The sequence below is a fragment of the Pogonomyrmex barbatus genome, unplaced genomic scaffold (genome assembly GCF_055798465.1).
Source record: "Pogonomyrmex barbatus isolate J1 unplaced genomic scaffold, ASM5579846v1 scaffold3, whole genome shotgun sequence".
In the NCBI taxonomy this organism is placed as follows: domain Eukaryota; kingdom Metazoa; phylum Arthropoda; class Insecta; order Hymenoptera; family Formicidae; genus Pogonomyrmex; species Pogonomyrmex barbatus.
The window spans coordinates 9,030,990-9,052,754 of record NW_028297127.1 but is presented as its reverse complement, the minus strand read 5'-3'; the positions used below and the strand labels follow the sequence as shown (position 1 = coordinate 9,052,754).

Below are 21,765 nucleotides of genomic sequence, written 5' to 3'. Positions count from 1 at the left end.
GCAAAGTAGGGCACCTCCACGATTCTTCCACCGTCCACGTTGATGTTGATCGGTTGTGGTGGTGCGGAGGGGCCATATACGGGACGAACGGCGATGACTCTTGGTGCGGCCTGGTTGGTCCTCGGGGGCCGTGTCTCTATGATGAGACGGTGGGATGACGGTATCGGTATATCAGCACTCGTGGGTCGTCCGGTCGATTGCTCGTTAGCGTATTCGCAGGTGCTGCGGTCTGGCTGGTGGTCGTCGGAATCGGCGCCGCAGATTGGCTGGCGGTCGCATCGTCTCAGAGTATCGGTCGGACGATGGACGTGCGGGCGCCGGGTCTTCCTCGTGGGCCTCGCGATTTCATGCCCGGACGCCTTGGTCTGTTCCGATGGCGGCGATGCTTCGTTGGCATATTGGTTGGCGGATCATCGACCAAGTCAAGGTCGGAGATGTCTTAGAAGAGCTCCACCAATTTGGTGACACAGCGGCTGGCTCCAGATGCCGGCTTCGGGCGACGTGACGGTGGTAGTGGACGGCTGTAGTAACGCCTGTCACTTTCGGGCCTGCTGTCGACCGCTCCACGGATGTGCCGGGCTTCTTACTTGCCGGAGTGACGGTCGGTTTGGTCGGGCCGGGCGGTCTCGTGCGGACGGAGCTGCCGTGGAGTAACCGCTCCCACAAGATCTCGAACTCTGGATCGTATCTCCCGGAGTTCGGTTTCAACGAATCACTTCCAAGTCGATATCTATTGTTCGTACGTGTTAGATTTCGCGTTTGGCTACTATCTGAAAATTTTGTCTCGAGCGCGGCGGCATTTATACCCGAATTGTTTCTTTGTTTCGATCTATTATCTTCCGAATTGTTCGTTATTCGTTTTTGATTGTCGTCATTGTTGTTATTGTCTTATTGCCATCGTTATTGCCATTATTATTGCCATTATTATTGTCCTCGGTGATTTACCCTTCTCAGACGACTTAGTCGCGGGTAGTATCGTCATCGGACAATTCGGCATTATTTTCGGCGATGTTTTTAATTTCGGGTTCGCAAACGCTTTCGGCGTTGTTTTCGATTGGCGCGGGCTTAAAATCCTACATGCACGTGCCGGTATCACTTTTCTCGCTCGTGGCGCAGATCGAAGATGACGGGTAATATAATCTTTTGTACCGTTAACGGCCCGGTGAATTTCGGAAAGAGATTTAAGAAAAAGTTTAGTTAGTTTTAATTCTAAATTTAAAAATTAATTATTTTGAGGATAATGTAAATTATTTATTGATAAATAAAATTATATTTGTTTGGGAATTAGTTATAGTAATAAATGAAGAAATAATTTTTTTGTAATATAAAGTTAAGTAATGTAAATGAAAAAGTTTTAATGTAAGGAAGATAATTTTATTTATTTTATCTTTTGTTTCAAGGATTAATAAATTATGTTTTTATTATAAGATTTATAAAAATATTCTCGAATTTAGAAGAGCTAGAAAGGATATAATAATTAATAAAATAATTATTATTAATAACTTTTTAGAGAAAAGATTTTAGTCAATTTTAAAGATATCTAGTTCTTTTTGAATAAATTTAATTTTTATTTGGTTGTATGAAATTTGGTTGTATGGGACAATAAATTTTAATTGTGTTGTGGAATAAAATAAATTTTAATTAATTTATTTTATTAAGTTTTTACGATTTTAATGAACTGTTTAATGAATTGTTTTAAATTATTTTAAATAATAAAATGTTTGTATTTTTATATTTTTTTATTTAAAATATTATTTTTTATATTTAAAATAATATTTTTTTATAATTACATTTTTTTCTATATTTCTTCGCCGGCCTCTTTCTCCTCCATTTCCTTCCGGGCCTCTTTCTTCTCTTCGGCCGTTCCTCCAAATATACCTCATAAATCCCCCTCATTGCAAGGTCCACCTTGCACAGGAGCACCCACCACCATTTCGTCTATAAAGCACTGAAAATAATTAAATGTCAAAATATTAATATGTTTACATATATATGTATCATACATGATATATATATGTGTATTTATAATTATTTCAATAAATAATACCACTATCTTGCTGCTGCTGCCGTTGCTGCTGCTGCTGCTGCTGCTGTTGTTGCTGCTGCTGCTGCTGCGGTTGTTGTTTCTGTATAAAAAAAACTTTTGTTGAAAAATCTAAAAATTACAAATTAACCAGATACAGATTTGGAAATAATTTTAGTGGACCATCAATATTATTATGTAAGACACTTAAATACAATAATAATGTTCAGAAATTTCTGATCTAGCAACCGATTTGAATAACAGATTTCACAGATAATCATTTTAAAGATCCAATAAAATTATTTACATATCAGTATCTGTCCAAATTTTTATATTTGTCAGCAAAAGCGTTCTTTTTCTTACCAGCAAGTTTACTTGCTCTCGCAGCTGTTGCAATTGCAGCTCATGCTGCTCTCTTAATTGCTGCATTTGCAGCTCATGCTGTTTCTGCTGCTGTTGCAGCATATCAGCAAACTTTTTCTTTTGCTCTGTAAAATACATAAACTATATAATAGTAACATTATTATACTACTGATTATACTATTGATATCAGATAATGATAAAATTTTAATACATACATACGTACGTATACACGCACACACACGCACGCACCCACGCACGCAGGCACACGCACACGCAGGCACACGCACACGCAGGCACACGTACACACAGGCACACGTACAAGCAGGCACACGCACACGCAGGCACACGTACACACAGGCACACGCAAGCACACGCACACGCTGGCACACGCACACGCATATGATAATGAAGCATATTAAATTAGATTGAAAATGTGATTTATATTTCTTAAATAATAATAAATTGTAACTAACTAACCTGTCATTGCGTCTTCAAGTATGCTACTCGCTATGTCGCCAAATAAGAAAGAAACAACGATCTCGATTTTCCATTGTTTATCTCACGATGCGCGACGATTTTATTTGTCTTTCGGTGACTCCGGTACCGTCTTTCGATCACATCGTGTATCGTGTCCTATACAGCTTGACTTTTTAATATTGAAGAATATATTCGAGATTAAAAGGTATAACTTTTCATATACACATTTATACACACACACACACACACACACACACACACACACACACACACACACACACATATATGTACATATATATGTGTATATATATATATATATATATATATATATATATATATATATATATACGTGTGTGTGTCTTCGCATCGTTTCCACCGACCAGTTTCCGCATGTATAGTACATATACATATCTGCGCGTATTGAGAAGAGTTCTTCTACATAACATACTCCCCCCGTTGAGAGGAGTACCGATCAACTATTCATCTTTAACATATTTGATTATTTGTAAATAGTTACCGTACAGTAAATTGTTATAAAATTAAATTTCGCATAGATATGGATATGCTTTCTGATATATACACCTTTGTATGACGTGTAACGTTGATACATTATTGCTCTAACGAGAGCAGACACAGAAACTTCGTAGCTCGTTTTAGTTCTCCGGCCGTAGTTTTAACGATGGCTCTGGCTACTCCGTCCTTGCCTAGGTGTAATTCCGCAATTCTACCCAGCGCCCACTGGGTAGAATTACGGCAGGTTTTTTTTCTTTATGAACACGATAGTTCCTACGTCGAGCTTCGATCCGTCCTTATACTCCACTTAATGCGTATTTGGAACTCATTCAAGTATTCAAGGCCCAAGTCTTGTTTCATCTTTGATGTTGCAAATGTTTGAGAATTGGCTATATTGCTATAAAATGCTGGGACTGTGAGTGATGTCCCGATACGATGTCGTGAGTCGTATAGTCTATATCACAGTGGTCACTAAAAAAATAATCTTGAGTGTCTCTGCACTATAAGAGTTTACACACGTCACACGCGGAACGCTTATCGAGCCGACACAAGAGACAGTCTGAGCTGATCTGTGTATCAGAGATCTGTGTATCAGAGATCTAGAGAGGTTGAGTTACTGCTCTCCAAGTGAGCTGACCCAAAAGGAGAGACGAGATCACGGATGCATTCGCCGCACATGAACATCACGTGGTGAGCACGAGCGCGGCGTGATGATCTTTCGCAATAGTCCGACAGCACTCCCGATCATGTTACTTTCACTGACTTTGGATGAGCGAGTTTTGAGAGCAGAGCTGTCCTTTTATAATCTCATCATTGCACGAGTCACGATAGCCAAGCACGACACCTCGACCAATATATGATAGCTGAAACACGAGAGGGCTAGAGAAAGCGCGCAAAGGAGAAGGCCGCGAGGGCTCCCAGGTGGCCAATTTCGAACGATCATGCATAATGCATGCGTCTGTGAGATGCTGCCATTTAAGAAAGAGACATCTGCGCGCAACTTTCAATGAGGATATAAGCTCATTCTCGAACATTTTTTCTTTCAGACGGATAGACGATTGGCTGAAACAGACAAGTCGCCCTCAGGGAAGGCTGTTATAGATTTACCATTAAATAGTGAGCGGGGAATAGTGTTAGTATCTCATTCGAATCAGACGAAATACATCTTATTGGCCTAGAATTTAGGATACCCTCGACGGTGAAGGTATTCAATTTCTCAAAGGTGAACAAGGAGTCACCTATTACATGTTTGAAGTGATGTTTGAAAAGTTTTACCATAAATCCCATGATCCTCCGAAATAAGCTGCGATGGCGGTATAAAGTGCCAAACAATACGACGCTCGCTCGCAAATCTATTTACGAGAGTTTTATGTTCCTCCGAATTGAGTAACGCATCTCCTTCAACTGATTATTCCCATCTATGAAGTTAGTCCCATTATTTCAGTAGACGTGTTCCGGCATTCCTCTCTTCGATATAAATCTGCGCAGCGCCGCGAGAAATCCCTCAGATGATAGATCGTTCACGAGTTCCAAATGTACCGCTTTTACATACATATACGCATATATATGTTTTTATTCGTGTTCGGTTACGGAATTTTTTTTCTTTTGTATAAAATAGTTCGCAAAAATCGCACCCGTATGAGCGAAGGGTCGCTTCGCGAACGCGAGCCAGAGGAAGATTCCCCATTTTGTATTCGACCGTATCTATTAGTATCGGTACTATTAGTACCAAAACAAAAACAGCGTATGCACGCGCGCACGATCTTACGCACTTAATTAGGCCCATCCGTTAACCAGAATTTTCGGCGAAAGAAATATAGCGTGTGTTAGATGTTCGCGTGATGATGCTTCTCGTGAATCTCACGAATGATATGATCTGTCAAATGATGTTGACTAGGTAACAAAATCGGATGTTTTTGTGAAAACGTCAAATTCAACATCTGGATACGTCCTCCAACGCGAATCAGTCTTCGTCCAAGAAACGGACTCAAATTTATTATTTTGCTCTTGTTTAACGGAACCTTGTTCTTTAGATTATTGATTTTATCCAAGAAACGAGTAGCAAAATTTTTAGTACTTGAATCTTCGCTTTATTAATTTCTTCCGCGCATAACAATCCCACAAAACTATTAATCGGCCGCACACGAAGGCAGTATGCCACGATTCTTAATAACTTAGAATAAGAAGAATATCTTTCGAGAATTCCAAGATCATACATAGTCGTCAAACAAGTGTTTTTCTTTAATTCCAGAATCTCGATCACTCGTGTAATTTCGTTAGGCCAATCCGACTCGTGCCTGGCTAACTACGAAGGAATCACATTCGATTTCGCAGAAAATCATTAGATAATTGACTCTTTGATAACGCGTTAGCAGAATTATCTTCCGACTTAACATGCCGCTATTCGTTCGAGCCAGTGATTTCCTGTATCGACACAACGCGATTTGATACATAAGTTTTTAGCAGGTGTGGAGACGTTTTCAATTAATGCAGAACAATGGTTGAGTCACACCAGAAGTTTTCTTCGGAGTAATTTCTAATGTATCGAATGTTTCGCAATAAAGCTGTGCCAACAATAACGCGCCAAAGCTTAAGACATGGGATTATGACAATCTTTAGCAGCGCAACTCGCGATTTAGCGCATAACAGCTTGACTACGATTTCCCTTGATTTCTACGCGAATGTACGTAAAGACACGCGCCGTAATCACTACTACTAGCGTCGCAAAACCCGTGGAACTGAATTTCCTAATTTTCTTTAATTAATAATTTACGATCAAAGGCGATGTGATTTAATAATTCCCATATATATATATATATATATATATATATATATACATATACTCTGAGGGACAGATTCGTTTGCAACCCGCATCGCCATACTTTCTGTATTAATTTTTTGGCGTATAGAATTACCGGACCTAATAATTTCATCGGATCAAAAATCTTTGCGATCCCCGATAGAATATTCCGTTTCCGTCAATTTCTTTATATTCTTGAACCGAATAGATGGACCGAATAGCATATTCTTTTCACGTGCATCCCACGTTATGCCCAACGTTTTCAGGGTACGATCTGCGTTCAGTACGAATTTCGTGTGTAACGCTCCGGTTCTAAGTCATTAATTATTCGGATATCATTGGATGTCTATTGCCTAATAGTAAAATAGTCCCGCGCGAGTAAAGCAATTATCTGATTTCTGATTGTACGCGCCTCGTCGATTGTCTCCGCCCCAGTTAATAAATCGTCGACATACAAATGTTTTAAGAATTTTGGCTGTCGTGGGATATGTGGGAGATTCATCTGCCAGTTTTTGAATAGTCCGGATTGTAAGAAACGGCGAGAAGGAGAGACCGAATGTGAGAGTGTTGAGCTCTAACATTTTTATTTCACCGTTCTCTACACCAGAGAATACGCTGATAACGCCTGTCGTCTTTATATAACTATACTTATACAATCATACTAGACGGAACATTTTTTTCAATGTCCGCTGTCATGACATAATGATAATTATAAAAACGGCATCGAATTAGATGTGCAAATAAGGTATGTTGAAGCGTGAGTCTGACACGTCATTTAAAGACATACCGTTACTAGTCTTGGCGGATACATCGAACCTTGGTGGTGTTGTTGGATTTTTTAATTACAGCGTGATGAGATATATAATAGCCATCATCACCGAGATCCTCCACTCAAAATACTTCACTCATATGTCCTAATCTCAAATGTTCTTTTATTACGCGAGCATATTTCGCCTTTAACGTTGAATTTATGTGAAGTTTGCGTTCTAGTGATGCTACGTTTGATTGCGATAGTTCGCGATTCACCAAGACGCTCAATCGTGCTACGAAATGACAAACGGACAGTGTACCGCTGCTATCGCGAGACATCATTTTTGCGAAATGCGCCTCACATTCTATCTCTTCCTATGATATCGGTTTGTTTTTCGCGACTTCTTTTATCGTCCAAAATCTAAGCAGTAAATTCTCTAGATCCGTTAAATAACACGATGCGAATTTCAATGAATTTTGTGATATTGTGCGGCCAGCAACTATCCAACTTAAACGTGTTTTCTGTAAATATAGATCGTGTCCTTCGCGCGATAAATTAATCTGACCAACAGCGAACAATGATAGTGTTGCTCCCGATCCGATCAACAGATCGCAGCAGATGAAACTCCGAATTCGCCAACCGGATATTTGAAGGCAGTTTGATCGAATGACTTCACGGGAAAACTTCCGATGGTATTAAGTCCGCAATCGCGAGTATTATCAAACATATAAGTTCTTTATAAAATTCGTCGAGTCTTGACCGTATGATAATTCGCTATGGCCCTCAACTCGGTATTCATACTATTAATCGCACTTATCAGCATCGAATGTGAGACCACAGGTATGTTTAAACATTTCATCACATTTTCTGAGATGAAATTAGCGGTAGCGCACGTGTCTAATAGTGCACGGCATTTAACCTGAACTGAGTAGGTATACTAGGCGTGTTCTAACCCAGGAGTTCCGAGGGGGTGCGAGTGTGCGGAAGAGAAGAGAAGGGAGAATACTTCGTCGATGGTCCTTTAAAATGTGTTGCCCAGTAAAGAAGACAAGATAATAGAATTTAGATAATAATAATAAACAAATTAAGTGAAGCGTCGATACATGATGACGCTTCCGATTTAGACAAGGAACAAGGAAAAAAACACTGATGATTGTACGCGACATGTTAAGAGAACCGTCAAGGACGCGCGCGGAAGCGCCCAGATCCGTCACCGCCGCTTCGCCACTGCTATGTTCTCATATTATCTTCTCTTTTTCTTTACCTACTATCTCTCTCCCCTGTTGCGGCTCTCTCTATTGTATACCTACTATCTCTCTCTTATTACGAATCTATTTCTTATTCTTACGATTTTAAATATAGTAATTATTATTCTAATATCATAAGGAATGGTGGAGAAGGGAAAAAATAATTTTAATTTAAATTTGAAAGAATGATATATATTTTTCAATACACACATTTATTTATCATTTAAAGCATAATGCATAATATTATTTATGCATAATATTATTTACATTAATATCTTATTTTACTGTCGTTTTTAATACACTGACGTCGAATAACGAAAAATGATCTTAAATCATCATCATGATGATATCATCTTGCTACTTGAGATATCTTTACCAGTATATTTCAAGATGTCTTCAGTATATTCGCATTGTAGAGGAGTACATGAATAATTCATTCAGTATTATCTCAGTAATTCAATATATATATATATATATATAGCAAAGTTTATTTGCTATAGTCTGAGTATATCCTAAAAATATACAAATGATATTCTACACAGATTTTATACCAATAATCTTAGTATATTTGGTATGATCACAGTACGTTCAGTACGTCGTGACGACTGCACGATTCTTCTCTTTTGGGTATCAGTTATTAAAATTTAATTAAGCGGATAAACGAGTGACACATGTTCTGTTACTCTGTTAGATCGCGACGGTTACGCAACTGATCTCTTCCGGGGGTCGGTTTCTAGAATTCGGTTAAGCGGATAATCCCTATTATCCTAATCACGGAAGTACAATGATGTTACATCTTGATGACTGCACGATTCTTCTTTTTTGGATATCAGTTATTAGAATTTAGTTAAGCAGATAAACGGATGACACATGTTCTGTTACGCTGTTAGATCGCGACGGTTACGCAACTGATCTCTTCCGGGGGTCGGTTACTAGAATTTGGCTAAGCGGATAATCCCTATTCTAATCGCGGAAGAACAACATGTGTACAGATGTTTTCCTCAACGAAATCATATATATAGTGCCCTTAAAGGCACGGAACGCGCACTGCTACTTCTTTTTTTCATGCGGTCAAAACAGTTTCAGTCTGTCAGTTTGTCAGTAATTTAATCAGTCGGTGTCAGTCGAAATATATTTTTTCACCAAGTACAAGTGACCAAGTTTCCTGGCGACACCGCTTCCACCTTCATCATCTCGGGTTCCAAGTCTCCGGCATTTCAGAATAACAGTAAGTTTGACTACACATAGTAAAATTCTCTAATAATAGTTTTTGGGTCTCTTCTCCTTATATTTTCTCATTTCTCCCTTACATCCTTTCTATCCTCTGCCGTTCTCCTTACATTTCTACTCCCTTTTTCTTTTTCTTTTCTCTTTCTTTCTTTGCTTGGGCCGTCGGACCTCTCGGGCTCCCTATGCGTTGCGGAGCACTCAGCAGGTTCATGGCCACCGAATAATTCGGCAAAATCTGCTTCTTCTCTGTTGGCTTCAGCCGTCGAACCTCTCGGGCTCCCTATGCGTTGCGGAGCACTCAGCAGGTTCATGGCCGCCGAATAATTCGGCAAAATCTGCTTCTTCTCTGTTGGCTTCAGTCGTCGAACCTCTCGGGCTCCCTATGCGTTGCGGAGCACTCAGCAGGTTCATGGCCACCGAATAATTCGGGAAATCTATTCTTTTTTTTCTCTCCTCTTTTACAATTTTCTCTTTCTCTTCTTCATTTCTCTTCTCCGTCGGATCTCTCGGTTTCCTGAAATATTTCAGAGATAGCCTTAAGGTTTACGACCAATGACATTTCCTTCATATTCCAACTAATTCATTTCTTCTAGTGAGATCTACATCATCCTCTCTTTCCGATGCTCAGAGACGGAGGCGAGCCCTGAAGAGGCTCCGTTATCATCGCAATAAGCGAGCTCGTCGATCAGCCAACTACCTCTCGTCTAGGATATCCGAGTATTTTTACACGTGCTGAAGAAACCACGAATTGTTCTAGCACAAGACTCTATTCATTGTGCATGTCTCCTCCGTCCTATTCCCCAATTAGACCGTTCGAATCTGGGTCACCCAGATTTCAGCGCTCTTCCTAGAGCACCATGACACAAATTTCCAATATCCAGATTTCCGTAGGAATCCTTGGATGAGTTCTGCGAACTCCGGACTTCTTCCCCTCCTCCCCTAGACCTCACTATCAGAAATCCGACCTCCTCTCCGAAACAACCACACACGAATAAATATAGATTTAAATATATTAAACAACGTAGGATAAGAATATCAAAATATAGATTAAATATATTAAACAATGTAAGATAAGAATAATTAGAATATAGATAAACATACAAATATAATCGAATTTGTACACGAAAATTAAATAATACATCCGTAAATTTTCTAGAACATTTATATTATATGAATTTCCGTATGTAACACCTTTTTTTATTTTATCAAATATAAATATACCTTAAGCAAATGTACTTCAACACAAGAAATAATGACGCGGATCTTGTAGTTAGTTACTTGTAATCGTTTTTAAAATTATTAATTATATGTAAAATTCAAATTATTTATCGTTTTAGTTATTTCCTCCCTCTTTCATTCCGCGTTATCCCAAGATTCGCACATGGTCCTGTCCCTGGCAAAAGAGATTAAATTCTCTTGCCTAAATTACGGACCAACGGACGCACGTCACGCAGTCGAAGTCATAGCATCTTTTTCAAGATGTTGATTCGCACTCGTGGATCTGCACAGTGCGTCCGACTCGTAAGAACGCCTCAGCGCGTTCACCTGCAAGAGGGTATTTAGAGCGTCCTTCCTAGCCTATCCATTTTCAAAAAAAAAATAATTACCTCGGGCTGGACGTAACAAGTATAAATACAGAATATTTGTATGATATCATGTGCTGTTAGGGTAGCTTTAATTCTTTTTCAAAATTATGATGTCATAAAATTGCGTTTATCTAATTTAACTCAAATGATATGTATCTAACACAAGTGGTAGTAGCTTTCATTCTATTTCAATATATATATAATATTCCGACGTATCCTTCTGTAAAGAATTTTTAAATACATATATATTTGAATCGAATGAAAGATTTAATTACAAAAAATTAAAGAGATAATAGAAATTGTTTTCATTTAATGTAATTCAGAATGTTATTTAGATTAAATATATTATTACTTTAAATTGTTTTATTTTCTTTATGTGATCCAGCAGTGCAAGTTTTTTTATATAAAAATTTTTTTATTCATATTAATTTTTTTTCATTATGTACTATTAGCTCTTTAATTATTTGTAATTAAATCTTTCATTCGATTTTAAATATACATGTATTTAAAAATTCTTTACAGAAGGATCCCAGAGGGTGAGGTCGGACACATTGCTGATTGGTCGATTAAATAAAAAAATTGTTGATAAGTGGCTCACTAGAAAATTTCTAGGTATCGGCTGATGAGTAATATTAGTTCGATTAAAAATGTGCGCATCTGGAACGTTCCCATCTCAGATAGCCAAGTATGATAAAGCATATTGAATTAATGCATTGTATGTTGCTATATATTTGTCATATATTTGCTGACATCGAAATAGGACGGGTGATACCCGTTTGACCACGTCCCTCACAGCGCTTGAACAGTGGAAAAATTCTAGACGCTGGCCCCTGTAAGTGGCTAGTGGTCGGGACGTGATCAAACGGGTGTCACCCAAATAGGACACGTAACGAATACAACAATATATCTGCTTATGGATGCAATTAGTTGACGAAATTTTAAGAGTAAACAGTCAGCAATAGTAGTATGTTATATTATCAGCAATATATCAACAACATGTCACTAACAAATGATTAATCGTTTTATCTTGAGCATCATGAAACATGACAGCAACAAAACATATATAATGATTTCCATCCGTTGTCACATATATGTCTTCAAACATGAAGATTTTTTTAGATTAGTAGTTCAATGCTAATAAAGTGTTGATAATATGAAATGTCACACGTTTACGGCAACTTTTTAGCAAAAAGACATATAGTTTTCGAGATTTATATATAAGTTGTAAATATTCATTTCTAATTACATTTACAAATATTCATATATTATCCTAAGCAACTGATGTATGTACATTGCAACTTTATATTAATTATATTGCACATAATATAGTAAAATAAAATAAGTAAAATAAAATAAAATAGAAATATGAATAAAAATTAACAACATTCCCTGATTAATTAATACAATTTTGATTAAATGGTAATATAATTATATTAGAAGCGTTTTTGAAACAGTTTGTTTTGAAATCTGTTTAAAAATTTCTTCTGATATAATTTTATTGTCATTTTGTTAAAAAATGCGATTTCTGGACACACGTTGTTGTTTCAAAAATAATAAGTTTATATATTCTCTATTACTTCTTGAACATTGTCGGTGTTGTTTCAAAATATTTACAATGCACAATTCTGATAAAAATTATGGACAAAATCGGAGCCGATAGAAATGGATATGATTTCTATCGCCTAAACTGTAAATTGTTGATTTTGTTTGTATACAAACAGCTAACAGAAACCGATAGAAATCTTGTCTGTTTCTGTCCGATTCTATCTGTCATTTTTACCAGGGAAACTGGCACAGAACATTTAGTTATGGCATATTATCAACATATGCAGCATTCGTTATTTGTTGCCGTCATGTCGTTGTTAACATGCTGTTGTGTGGATAGCATACCGATGATGACGAATTGTTTTCAAGTTGTCGCCAATTTGCTATCAACATATTGGTAATTGCGGATGACAAATTGACAACAGGAGTTGTCGTTAAATTGTGAATAGTAGATTGATGCTGACATATTGTCATCGATTTGTCATTATTAAAATTATCATCCTATTGAGTTCAATGCGACAGACATAATGCTGTTTCATCTTATCCCGAGTTTGTTTAAATTAGTTGTTGCAACGACTTTCGGCTATATGACAGCAAATTTGAAGCATTTTGCTATCTGGGATGTCGAAATATATATACATATATTAAGATACAAGACAGTTACTACCACTTGTGTTAGATATCATTTGAGTTAAATTAGGTTAAACGCAATTTTATGACATCATAATTTTGAAAAAGAATTATAACTCCTATCACTTGGATTTTAGAATAAGATGATTTCAACGGGAATATAAAGATACAAATCCTTGATTGATTTACATTTTTCAAAAGCAATTTTCAAAAAAGTTAATATATTTATTTATTATCCGTGTCATTATATATATTGTTAAATACCAACATTTCGTGAATATTGCAGTTCACTTCATTAGGGCGAGAAGCAGCTTAATACTGTACTGCACGGGAATTACTGCGTTTACACGGTTCGATTTACGCCGAAGTTAGCATCGATGTTATAACTACTGACGTTAGATGTCGTGTAAACGTTATTTTATGACGAAGTTACTACATCGATGTAGCAACTCAAAGTTGTTTGGTGAAGAGGCTTAGAGTTACTACATCGTTGTAAAAAGGACGTGTAAACGGCTGCAGTGTAAGGATGGCAATAATGCCAACCATAAAAATTAAATGCCTTAACTCTTCATTGTTTTCAGATTTGGTTATTCAGTTTAACGAGTGTAGCAATATTCTTTCTTTCAGACGTTGTCGCCGTTTAATCAAAATATTCCGAATATTAATAATAATAATGTAGATTGCATGATCTGGGTTTCAACATTTGTCAAATATATAGCAATAAATGAGGAAACGCTTTCCATGTTCTCTGATTATACAATTCTAAAACTTATAATAATCTAAAATTTTAATTTCACTTTTAGTTATATATTACATTTCTTACTTAACAAATAAATATTTAATAATTTCCACATTCATAATGTTACCTAAAAGTTCGCTTTGTTGAAGTCACGTTCTTTTAGACTATAATCATACCATAAGCAAGTATCTAATTTTTTGTTATTTTATGTTGATATTAATGGAAATCCTTGACTCATTTCATTCGAAAATTGTTAAGTCATTTCAGCTTGATGGGAGTAAGATAAGCCTGAACGTGTAAACGATTCACTTAGGTAGGAGTTATAACATCGATGTATAAATCGAAGTTAAAAGCCCGTATAAACGTACTAAGTGGAACTAGTATCATGATTTCCTGCAACACTAGAAAAACGGGGACACTTGAAAGTTGTGATGACGTAACCAATTAGAAAACGTTATGACACTAACATGATTTCCACTGCAGAAGTTCCGATTGTTCCAGCAACTTTTATAAGTATTTTATGTAAAATTAAATAGTTGGTCAACCGGTAATAACACAATAATTAATTAATTTAAGAAATAAGAGGTACAACAAGCTGATCTAATTTATTATATTTATTATATATTAATATTACTATTAATTTGTATTCAAATTTTCAAATCTTTGTGGGAATATAGCTTCAACGTAAATTTGCATTTTTTATTCTTTATAATCGTCGAAATAAAAGAAATTAATAATTTTAAACAGAGTTTAAAAGAAGAAAAGCTATATTAATATAAATTTTATTTTAGATTATTTCGCTGATCCAGTAATATTAGATTATTGAACAGAACGTGTGTCTGCAAATACGAGCAAAGAGTAATCAAATTTATAAATTTATAAATTTATTTTAATCGACGAATCTTGTGTTATAATTTTTTATATTTTATTTTTTCAGAACGTATTTTTCAGAATATATAAGCGCTTACGTTTATCGTAACAGACGTAGGTTAGGTTAGGTTTACAATAGGTGATTTAAGCCTTAAACCATAAGAAATTGACCAATCATAGTCGATTATTCTTTTATTCTTCGACTATGATTCGTTCATTTCTTATAGCGATAACTCACTATCCACATATCGGTTTCGTCGCGATAAGGATTGCGTCGTGTGGTTTGCCGAGGAACTCAGAAGTTTAGCGCATCGCATAAAAACTATTTTGTCCGCTAATGTCCCTATGGAAAATTTTATGCGAGAAGATTGGGAAAAATTTAATAACGCTACGTACTGTCACGTGTGCGAAAAACCGTTCGCTCCAGATGACATGCGGGTACGCGATCATTGCCATCTAACTGGTCGATTTAGAGGTCCCGCGCATTTAAATTGTAATTTAAATTACAAAGACTCGCATTGCATTCCCATAGTTTTTCACAATTTATCCGGCTATGACGTGCATTTTATCATTACGGAAATAGCTACGGCATATGAAGGACGAATAGAATTATTTCCGATAATAAAAGAAAAATATATTTCGTTTACAAAAAATGTCAAAGATACGGAAGACAAAAATGATCAAAAAAATTGTGTTAAATTACGATTTATTGATTCATTCAAATTTCTCAATACCAGTCTCGACAAACTGGTATCCTTCTTGAGTAAAGATAAGCTACGAGTATTGCAATGCGAGTTTCAAAATTTATCGACACAAGATTTTAATTTACTGACGCGAAAAGGTATCTTTCCGTACGAGTATATTGACTGCGTCGAAAAGTTGGAGGAGTTATGTTTATCATCACGCGAATCATTTTACAGTTCATTGACAGGTGACACTGTGTCTGAGAGCGATTACGCGCACGCCGGCAATGTATGGCAGCGGTTCTCTATCCGAACGCTCGGCGAATACAGTGATTTATATCTCAAGACTGAGGTCTTGTTGTTGGCTGATATCTTTGAAAATTTTCGTGATAGTTGCATCGCGAGTTATGGACTCGATCCTGCGTACTATTATACCGAGTTTTACGGGACGCAATGTTGAAACATATTCGCGTCAATTTCGAACTGCTCACCGACATCGACATGATCATGTTCATCGAACGCGGTATACGCGGTGGTCTAACTCAATGTTCCAACCGATACGCGCGAGCCAACAACAAGTACACGCAGTCATACGATTCATTGAAACCATCGTCGTATCTTATGTACTTTGACGTTAACAACTTGTACGGTTGGGCAATGTGTCAACCATTGCCTTACGCAAATTTTCGATGGATCGTCGACGTGTTCAATTTTAAACGCAACACCACTGGATTCGCCTATCGGTTACATTCTCAAGGTAGATTTAGAATACCCGGAACATCTTCACGACGCGCACATTAACCTATCGTTTTGTCCAACGCGCAATAAATCACCCGGTAAGCGACAGGACAAACTCCTCGCAACCTTGTACGATAAGAAACGTTATGTCATACATTATCACAACCTACAGCAATGTATTCGTCACGGTCTTCGCGTTACAAAAATACATCGCGTATTGCAATTTTCGCAATCTTCATGGCTCCGGGAGTATATCGAACTCAATACGAAATTTAGAACACTCGCTAAAAATGATTTCGAGAAAAATTTATATAAATTGATGAACAACGAGATCTTTGGCAAAACCATGGAAGAATGTGCGCAATCACGTCGACGTTAAACTTTTAACAAAATGGGAGGGAAGATATGGCGCGGAGGCAATGATCGCGAAACCAAATTTCCACAGCCGAAGCGTTTTTTCAGAGAACTTGATCGCAATCGAATTGCGTAAACTCGAGGTGAAGTTCAACAAACCAATCTATGTAGGTATGTGCATCCTTGATATCAAAGACATGTTTGTATGAATTTCATTATGATTACATGTCACCATTATATGGCGAGAAATGTAAAGTAATGTACACGGATACCGATAGTTTAATTTACATCGATTCACATCGAGTGCGACGACGTCTACGATATCATGAAACGTAATATTGAAAGATTCGATACGAATGATTATGCGGTTGATAATGTATACGGTATTCCACTTGCTAATAAAAAGATACCAAATTTGATGAAGGACGAAAACAATGGTGCAATTATGACTGAATTCATAGGGCTTAGAGCAAAAATGTACGCCTTGCGTGTTGATGGAAAAAATGATACGAAAAAAGTGAAAGGCATCAAGAGTAACGTAGTAACAAAATCGATAACATTTGATGATTACACACAGTGTTTGCGATATGAGACTGAAATAACACGACAGCAGTCTTGTATAAGATCAAAAATGCATAAAGTATATACGATATCCGAAATAAAAATTGCTCTAAGTCCGTACGATGATAAGCGATACATTGTACCCGACTCTACCGACACACTGCCATGGGGACATTATAAAATATCGTTATAATACATATCTTATAAATAAAAACTCATTTATTTTGTATAATATATATTTATATATTGTAAATAAAAATTCATTTACTTCTATAATAATAATTGTAATACATGTATTATATAAAGAAACTTGTATTAAATTTATTTTATAACACATTACTTTTGTGTATCCATGAATTGTGCGAATTATCAAATCCCAACCATTTAACATAAACCTCATTCCCCCTTTTGCCTAATACTTTTTCAACGAGATATACGTTGGGGTTTACAACGCGATGCAATTCGTATTCGTAGAATCCTCCAGCGATTGATTTTCCACATGAATCTTGCAATAAATACGTCACGGGATTAATTTTCTAAACTTTGATGATCTTAAACACCTCCGTGGTCCAATTTGGTGTATAACCTTTTTCAAATATTGTCTTGAATTTACTCACACGTACCGAATCGCCTACTTTGAATCGTGCGGGTGCAGCAATTTTTATGTGATTATACACTGTGGTCAAGAGTTTGTCTGCGATTGCGGGGGTAACATTTATGGGTCGCATACCGATAGTTCGATGCGTATTATACGCCAAGACGAGACGTGATAACAAGTCGAGCCATCTATAATTGCCATTATGAGTAAACATCTTCCATATGTCATTTTTCAACGTGTGATTGAACCGTTCGACGATATGTCGAATAGTGATTAATATCGTGTCTCTTTATGACTTTTTGTACATTTGCATTATAAAATTCCTTTTCTTTGTCGATCTGCAAATTTTTCGGACATCTTCCATCGTCTCGAATTATCTTTTCGATCGCTCTTGCAACTTCGTCTCCACTCTTGGTCTTGAGTGGTACGGCCCATGCGTGCTTGCTCAGCACATCGATAATAGTGAGGATATAGTGGTAACCTTTGTTGAATCGCGTATAAGTCGCATTTCGACTACATCTGCCTGCCATAGGTCATCGTACCCGCGTACTATGACACGTCTTCGTGGAAAATTTCTTCTCGCCGGAGCGTACAGTTTCTCCACTAGCCACTGCTTCTCAGAATTTTTCTTCTTCTCGAATATCACGACACGCAAATAATACAAAATTTAGTGTATATTCTTATCTACTAATGATTACTCTCGGTGCGATGAGTAATCATTTGTCGAAGCTCGTTTAAAATAATCTGTACGTCCTTTTGGAACGTAATCAATTTCTTCTCGATTTCGTTCTGTCGATCCTTCAAAATTTGTACACTATGTTCCACGTACTGTTTGTTTACGTCGCCATCATCTACCGGTAACGCTACACGTCGAATTTTGCGTGACTTTGCATCAAAGTCGGTTGCGACCACGCAAAGAGCATTATCGCGCACGTAATTTCTGACTAATCCACTCCATTGGTAGTATGGTTCCGCTCCGCTTCTTCCAAGTGATGTCCCAAACTTGTTGATTGGCATTTCGACACTTGTTAAATGACTCATTTCCTTGACACGCGGTTCAATTTATAATGAGAGTTCAATTTATAATGAGCTTCAACAAGTTCCTCGATAATTGACTGTATCTCGTTGTCGTGAGCGTTGTGTCCAACTTGGCGCGAAGCCTCGAGTAATCGGAGACGATCTACAAGTTCATTTGGATCATCCCAATGCACGTAATCGATGGCATTATCGTTTAGTGTCATGACACGTGGTATACGTCTTCCGACTTTTTGGGGTAGAAGGGGTGCGATTACATACTTGTATTTATATCCTTTATTACCAATAATTGGATTAAGCATATTATGATTACGTCTATGCGCGTTTGTCAGTAGCAAAATATCTTTGTATTTCTATTTCTTTTTTCTTCTTTTTCAGTGTACAATTCATTGTCAGGTACTTTTTTAAAAATTAACTCGTAAAGACCTTCCGTTCCCAAATATCTTATTCCGTTTATAAATATATTGTCATCTTTGCTTACATTGAAACGCTTATCACCAAGCATCAATCCATCGTTGGTGAAATAAACACTATAAACGTTATCTATATCCTTGTTTCCGGTTAAAACAGCTTCCATGTATTTTTGTTTCCTAGTAGACCGAAATGATTTTGCAGCGTTTCGAGGACCTTTCGAGGTTTGTAACTGAAGTCGAACAGACATCACCAGTGACTCGTTGGTAATTTCGAAAACATCTTCGACAGGTAAAATATTGTTCGAAGGCTGTTCATATGGTGTTGCATGATGTGTGACATTAATCGGAACAGAGGTCATCACTGATACGTCCGATAAAGTGTTTGATCGTTTTCGTGGAGTAGAAGTTATCAGTGAATCATCTAAATTTTGCGATCGTTTTCGTTTTGTCTCCCTTGTCACGTTAGGCTTCGGAATAGAGGTCATCACTGATACGTCCAATAAAGCGTTTGATCGTTTTTGTGGAGTAGAAGTTATCAGTGAATTATCTAAATTTTGCGACCGTTTTCGTTTTGTCTCCCTTGTCACGTTAGACTCCATTTTATAGTTAGGTTCTTCAGCGCCGGTATTTTCAACAATTTGAATCAAAGGTTCGACAATCGGTTTGAACTGTCTTTCCAAAGCAATATTCTCTTCCATCTTACCCTTACGTTTTTAAGGCGCGATATTTCTTGCAAATTGAATCGCTCGTTTTCGCAATCTGCTTTACTATCTTCTCGCAATCTCTAATCTCCTCGTTATTATCCATGTTCGTAAACGTTGTCTAGTCGACGTATCAATAACAACTAACAACATTATAGTATCGCAAAATCGTTAAATTCTTTTCTGTATCGTCCATTAGCAAGCGTGCTGTCTTTGTCTATCACTACGAAACCATATTTTTGTTGCCAACAACTGCGACACAATTCACAGAAATCCTCGTAGGACATGTCAGTGTTTACGTGATCATTATATACATGTTTTAGATTGGTATCATCTTGTTTAAATAGAATCAACAGATTTGCGTTGTCGCGTATAAGATGGTTGGGTATCTTTGCATACGTCTGACAGAGATAGAAGCAATCGACATCAGCGTGACGGCCCATTGCAAAGTACTCTCTTACTATCTTGCTTGTCGCACGCTACGTCATCAAAGATAAAGATGGAATTCGGAAGCGCTTCGCTCGGTGGAATGACGTCGCTATTATTGGAGAATGTAAAAAACTAATTTCTTCTATCGATGTTAATAAATTTTCCAAGTATCGATATTTCGATTGCTGCAGCGATTTAGAATATATGTACACGTTTTTAAAGCGCACACCGTGTGGACTCTCCAGCAAACTTATCAACACGTTTGTTTTGCCACAATTTGACGGTCCACATATGATACCACGTATAGAAATAGGAAGCATGTTTCCACGTTTGCGTGTTTTCCTTTCAAGTTGTACTTTGTCGTCTAAATTAATCACTCTGATCGTCTGTGATTGTTGCACGAATTGCATTTTGTCTCCCTACAACGACAATAACTGAAAACAGTGTAGAAAAAGCGGATCTATTTATAGAGGAGTACGGAGCGAAACCGCTCAGTAATCAAAATGTTTCTTATCGTGTCAGATAGCTGCGATATTTACAATATAACATCCGAACAGTTACAATATATATCGAAAGTTGTTTTACTACGAGAATTTCAAAACTGCATAGATCTCTTGTGGGACAAGCTGCCCGAGCATATAAAGACGGATTTGGAGGTTCGAACCTATCGTCGCTGCGTCGAACATTATAACCAACCGTGGCAACGCACACACATCGACGATCCGATGTTGATAAAGAATTGTGACGAATGTCAGCGAGAAGCAGAGGTCTGTTAAATCGAGCGATAAATGCGCTTCCTTTCGAATTGCATATCCCCGGATATCAATTTTGCAGTCCTAGAACGCATTTAGAAAAGCGGTTGGCTAGAGGCGATCGAGGAATTAATATATTGGATGCTGCATGTCGCGAACACGATATAGCTTACTCACAAAGCAACGATCTCGCTAAACGACACGTAGCCGACAATATATTCGCCGCAAAAGCGCGAAAACGCATCACCGCGAGAGATTCGACTCTGGAAAGAGCTACCGCCGCAGCTGTCTGGGCGGCCATGAAGGCTAAGACAAAAATCGGCATAGATTTGAAAATGAAGAAGAAATTGAAGAAAAAGCCGATGAAGAAAGCAATGAATAAAAGAATACTTCCAGTAGCGAAACGCGGTGGTATCCTACCTATCCTGCCATTGTTGGGAGTTCTCGGTTCATTGGTTGGTGGAGCGGCCAAGGCAGTGAACGATAACAAACGCAACATGCACAACATCAACTAGAAGAATTGAAACGTCATAATCGTGCTATGGAAGGTCATGGACTTTATCTCGCTCCGTACAAGCGTGGACGAGGTGCCTCTTCAAGAAAAAAAAAACGTCAAAGAGACGTTAAAAATTCCTAAAGGTATAACTACCAATGTACAACTACAACAATTGGCAACGCGTATGCGCATTCCGTATTTTAGAGGTGTTTTTATGCGTACTACCTTATC

The 21,765-nt window shown here is 37.4% G+C and overlaps 2 protein-coding genes and 1 long non-coding RNA gene across 3 annotated transcripts; 1 reads left to right on the top strand and 2 right to left on the bottom strand.

The window, feature by feature from the left end:
- Window positions 1–1,613: 1,613 nt before the first annotated feature.
- LOC148936003 (uncharacterized) lies at window positions 1,614–3,166 on the bottom strand. The gene is made up of 4 exons (XR_016139823.1): window positions 2,864–3,166; window positions 2,387–2,511; window positions 2,048–2,126; window positions 1,614–1,948 (listed from the first exon to the last, which is right to left on the bottom strand). It is a non-coding gene; the product is annotated as an uncharacterized LOC148936003 (long non-coding RNA).
- Window positions 3,167–17,060: 13,894 nt separating this feature from the next.
- On the bottom strand, window positions 17,061–20,863 carry LOC148936002 (uncharacterized). The gene is given in 2 exon segments (XM_089079413.1): window positions 17,061–19,102; window positions 19,105–20,863. Coding segments are annotated over 2 exon segments (1,107 nt in total). The 5' UTR covers window positions 19,855–20,863; the 3' UTR covers window positions 17,061–18,745.
- A 142-nt stretch (window positions 20,864–21,005) lies between these two features.
- LOC148936001 (uncharacterized) lies at window positions 21,006–21,558 on the top strand. Its single transcript, XM_089079416.1, has one exon. It carries the CDS (start codon window positions 21,035–21,037, stop codon window positions 21,551–21,553), a length of 519 nt encoding a protein of 172 aa, XP_088935542.1. The 5' UTR covers window positions 21,006–21,034; the 3' UTR covers window positions 21,554–21,558.
- The last annotated feature ends 207 nt before the right edge of the window (window positions 21,559–21,765 follow it).

What these genes read in the sequence shown, in the direction of transcription:
- LOC148936001 (XM_089079416.1), top strand. Translation starts at nt 21,035, where the DNA reads ATGTCAGCGAGAAGCAGAGGTCTGTTAAATCGAGCGATAAATGCGCTT.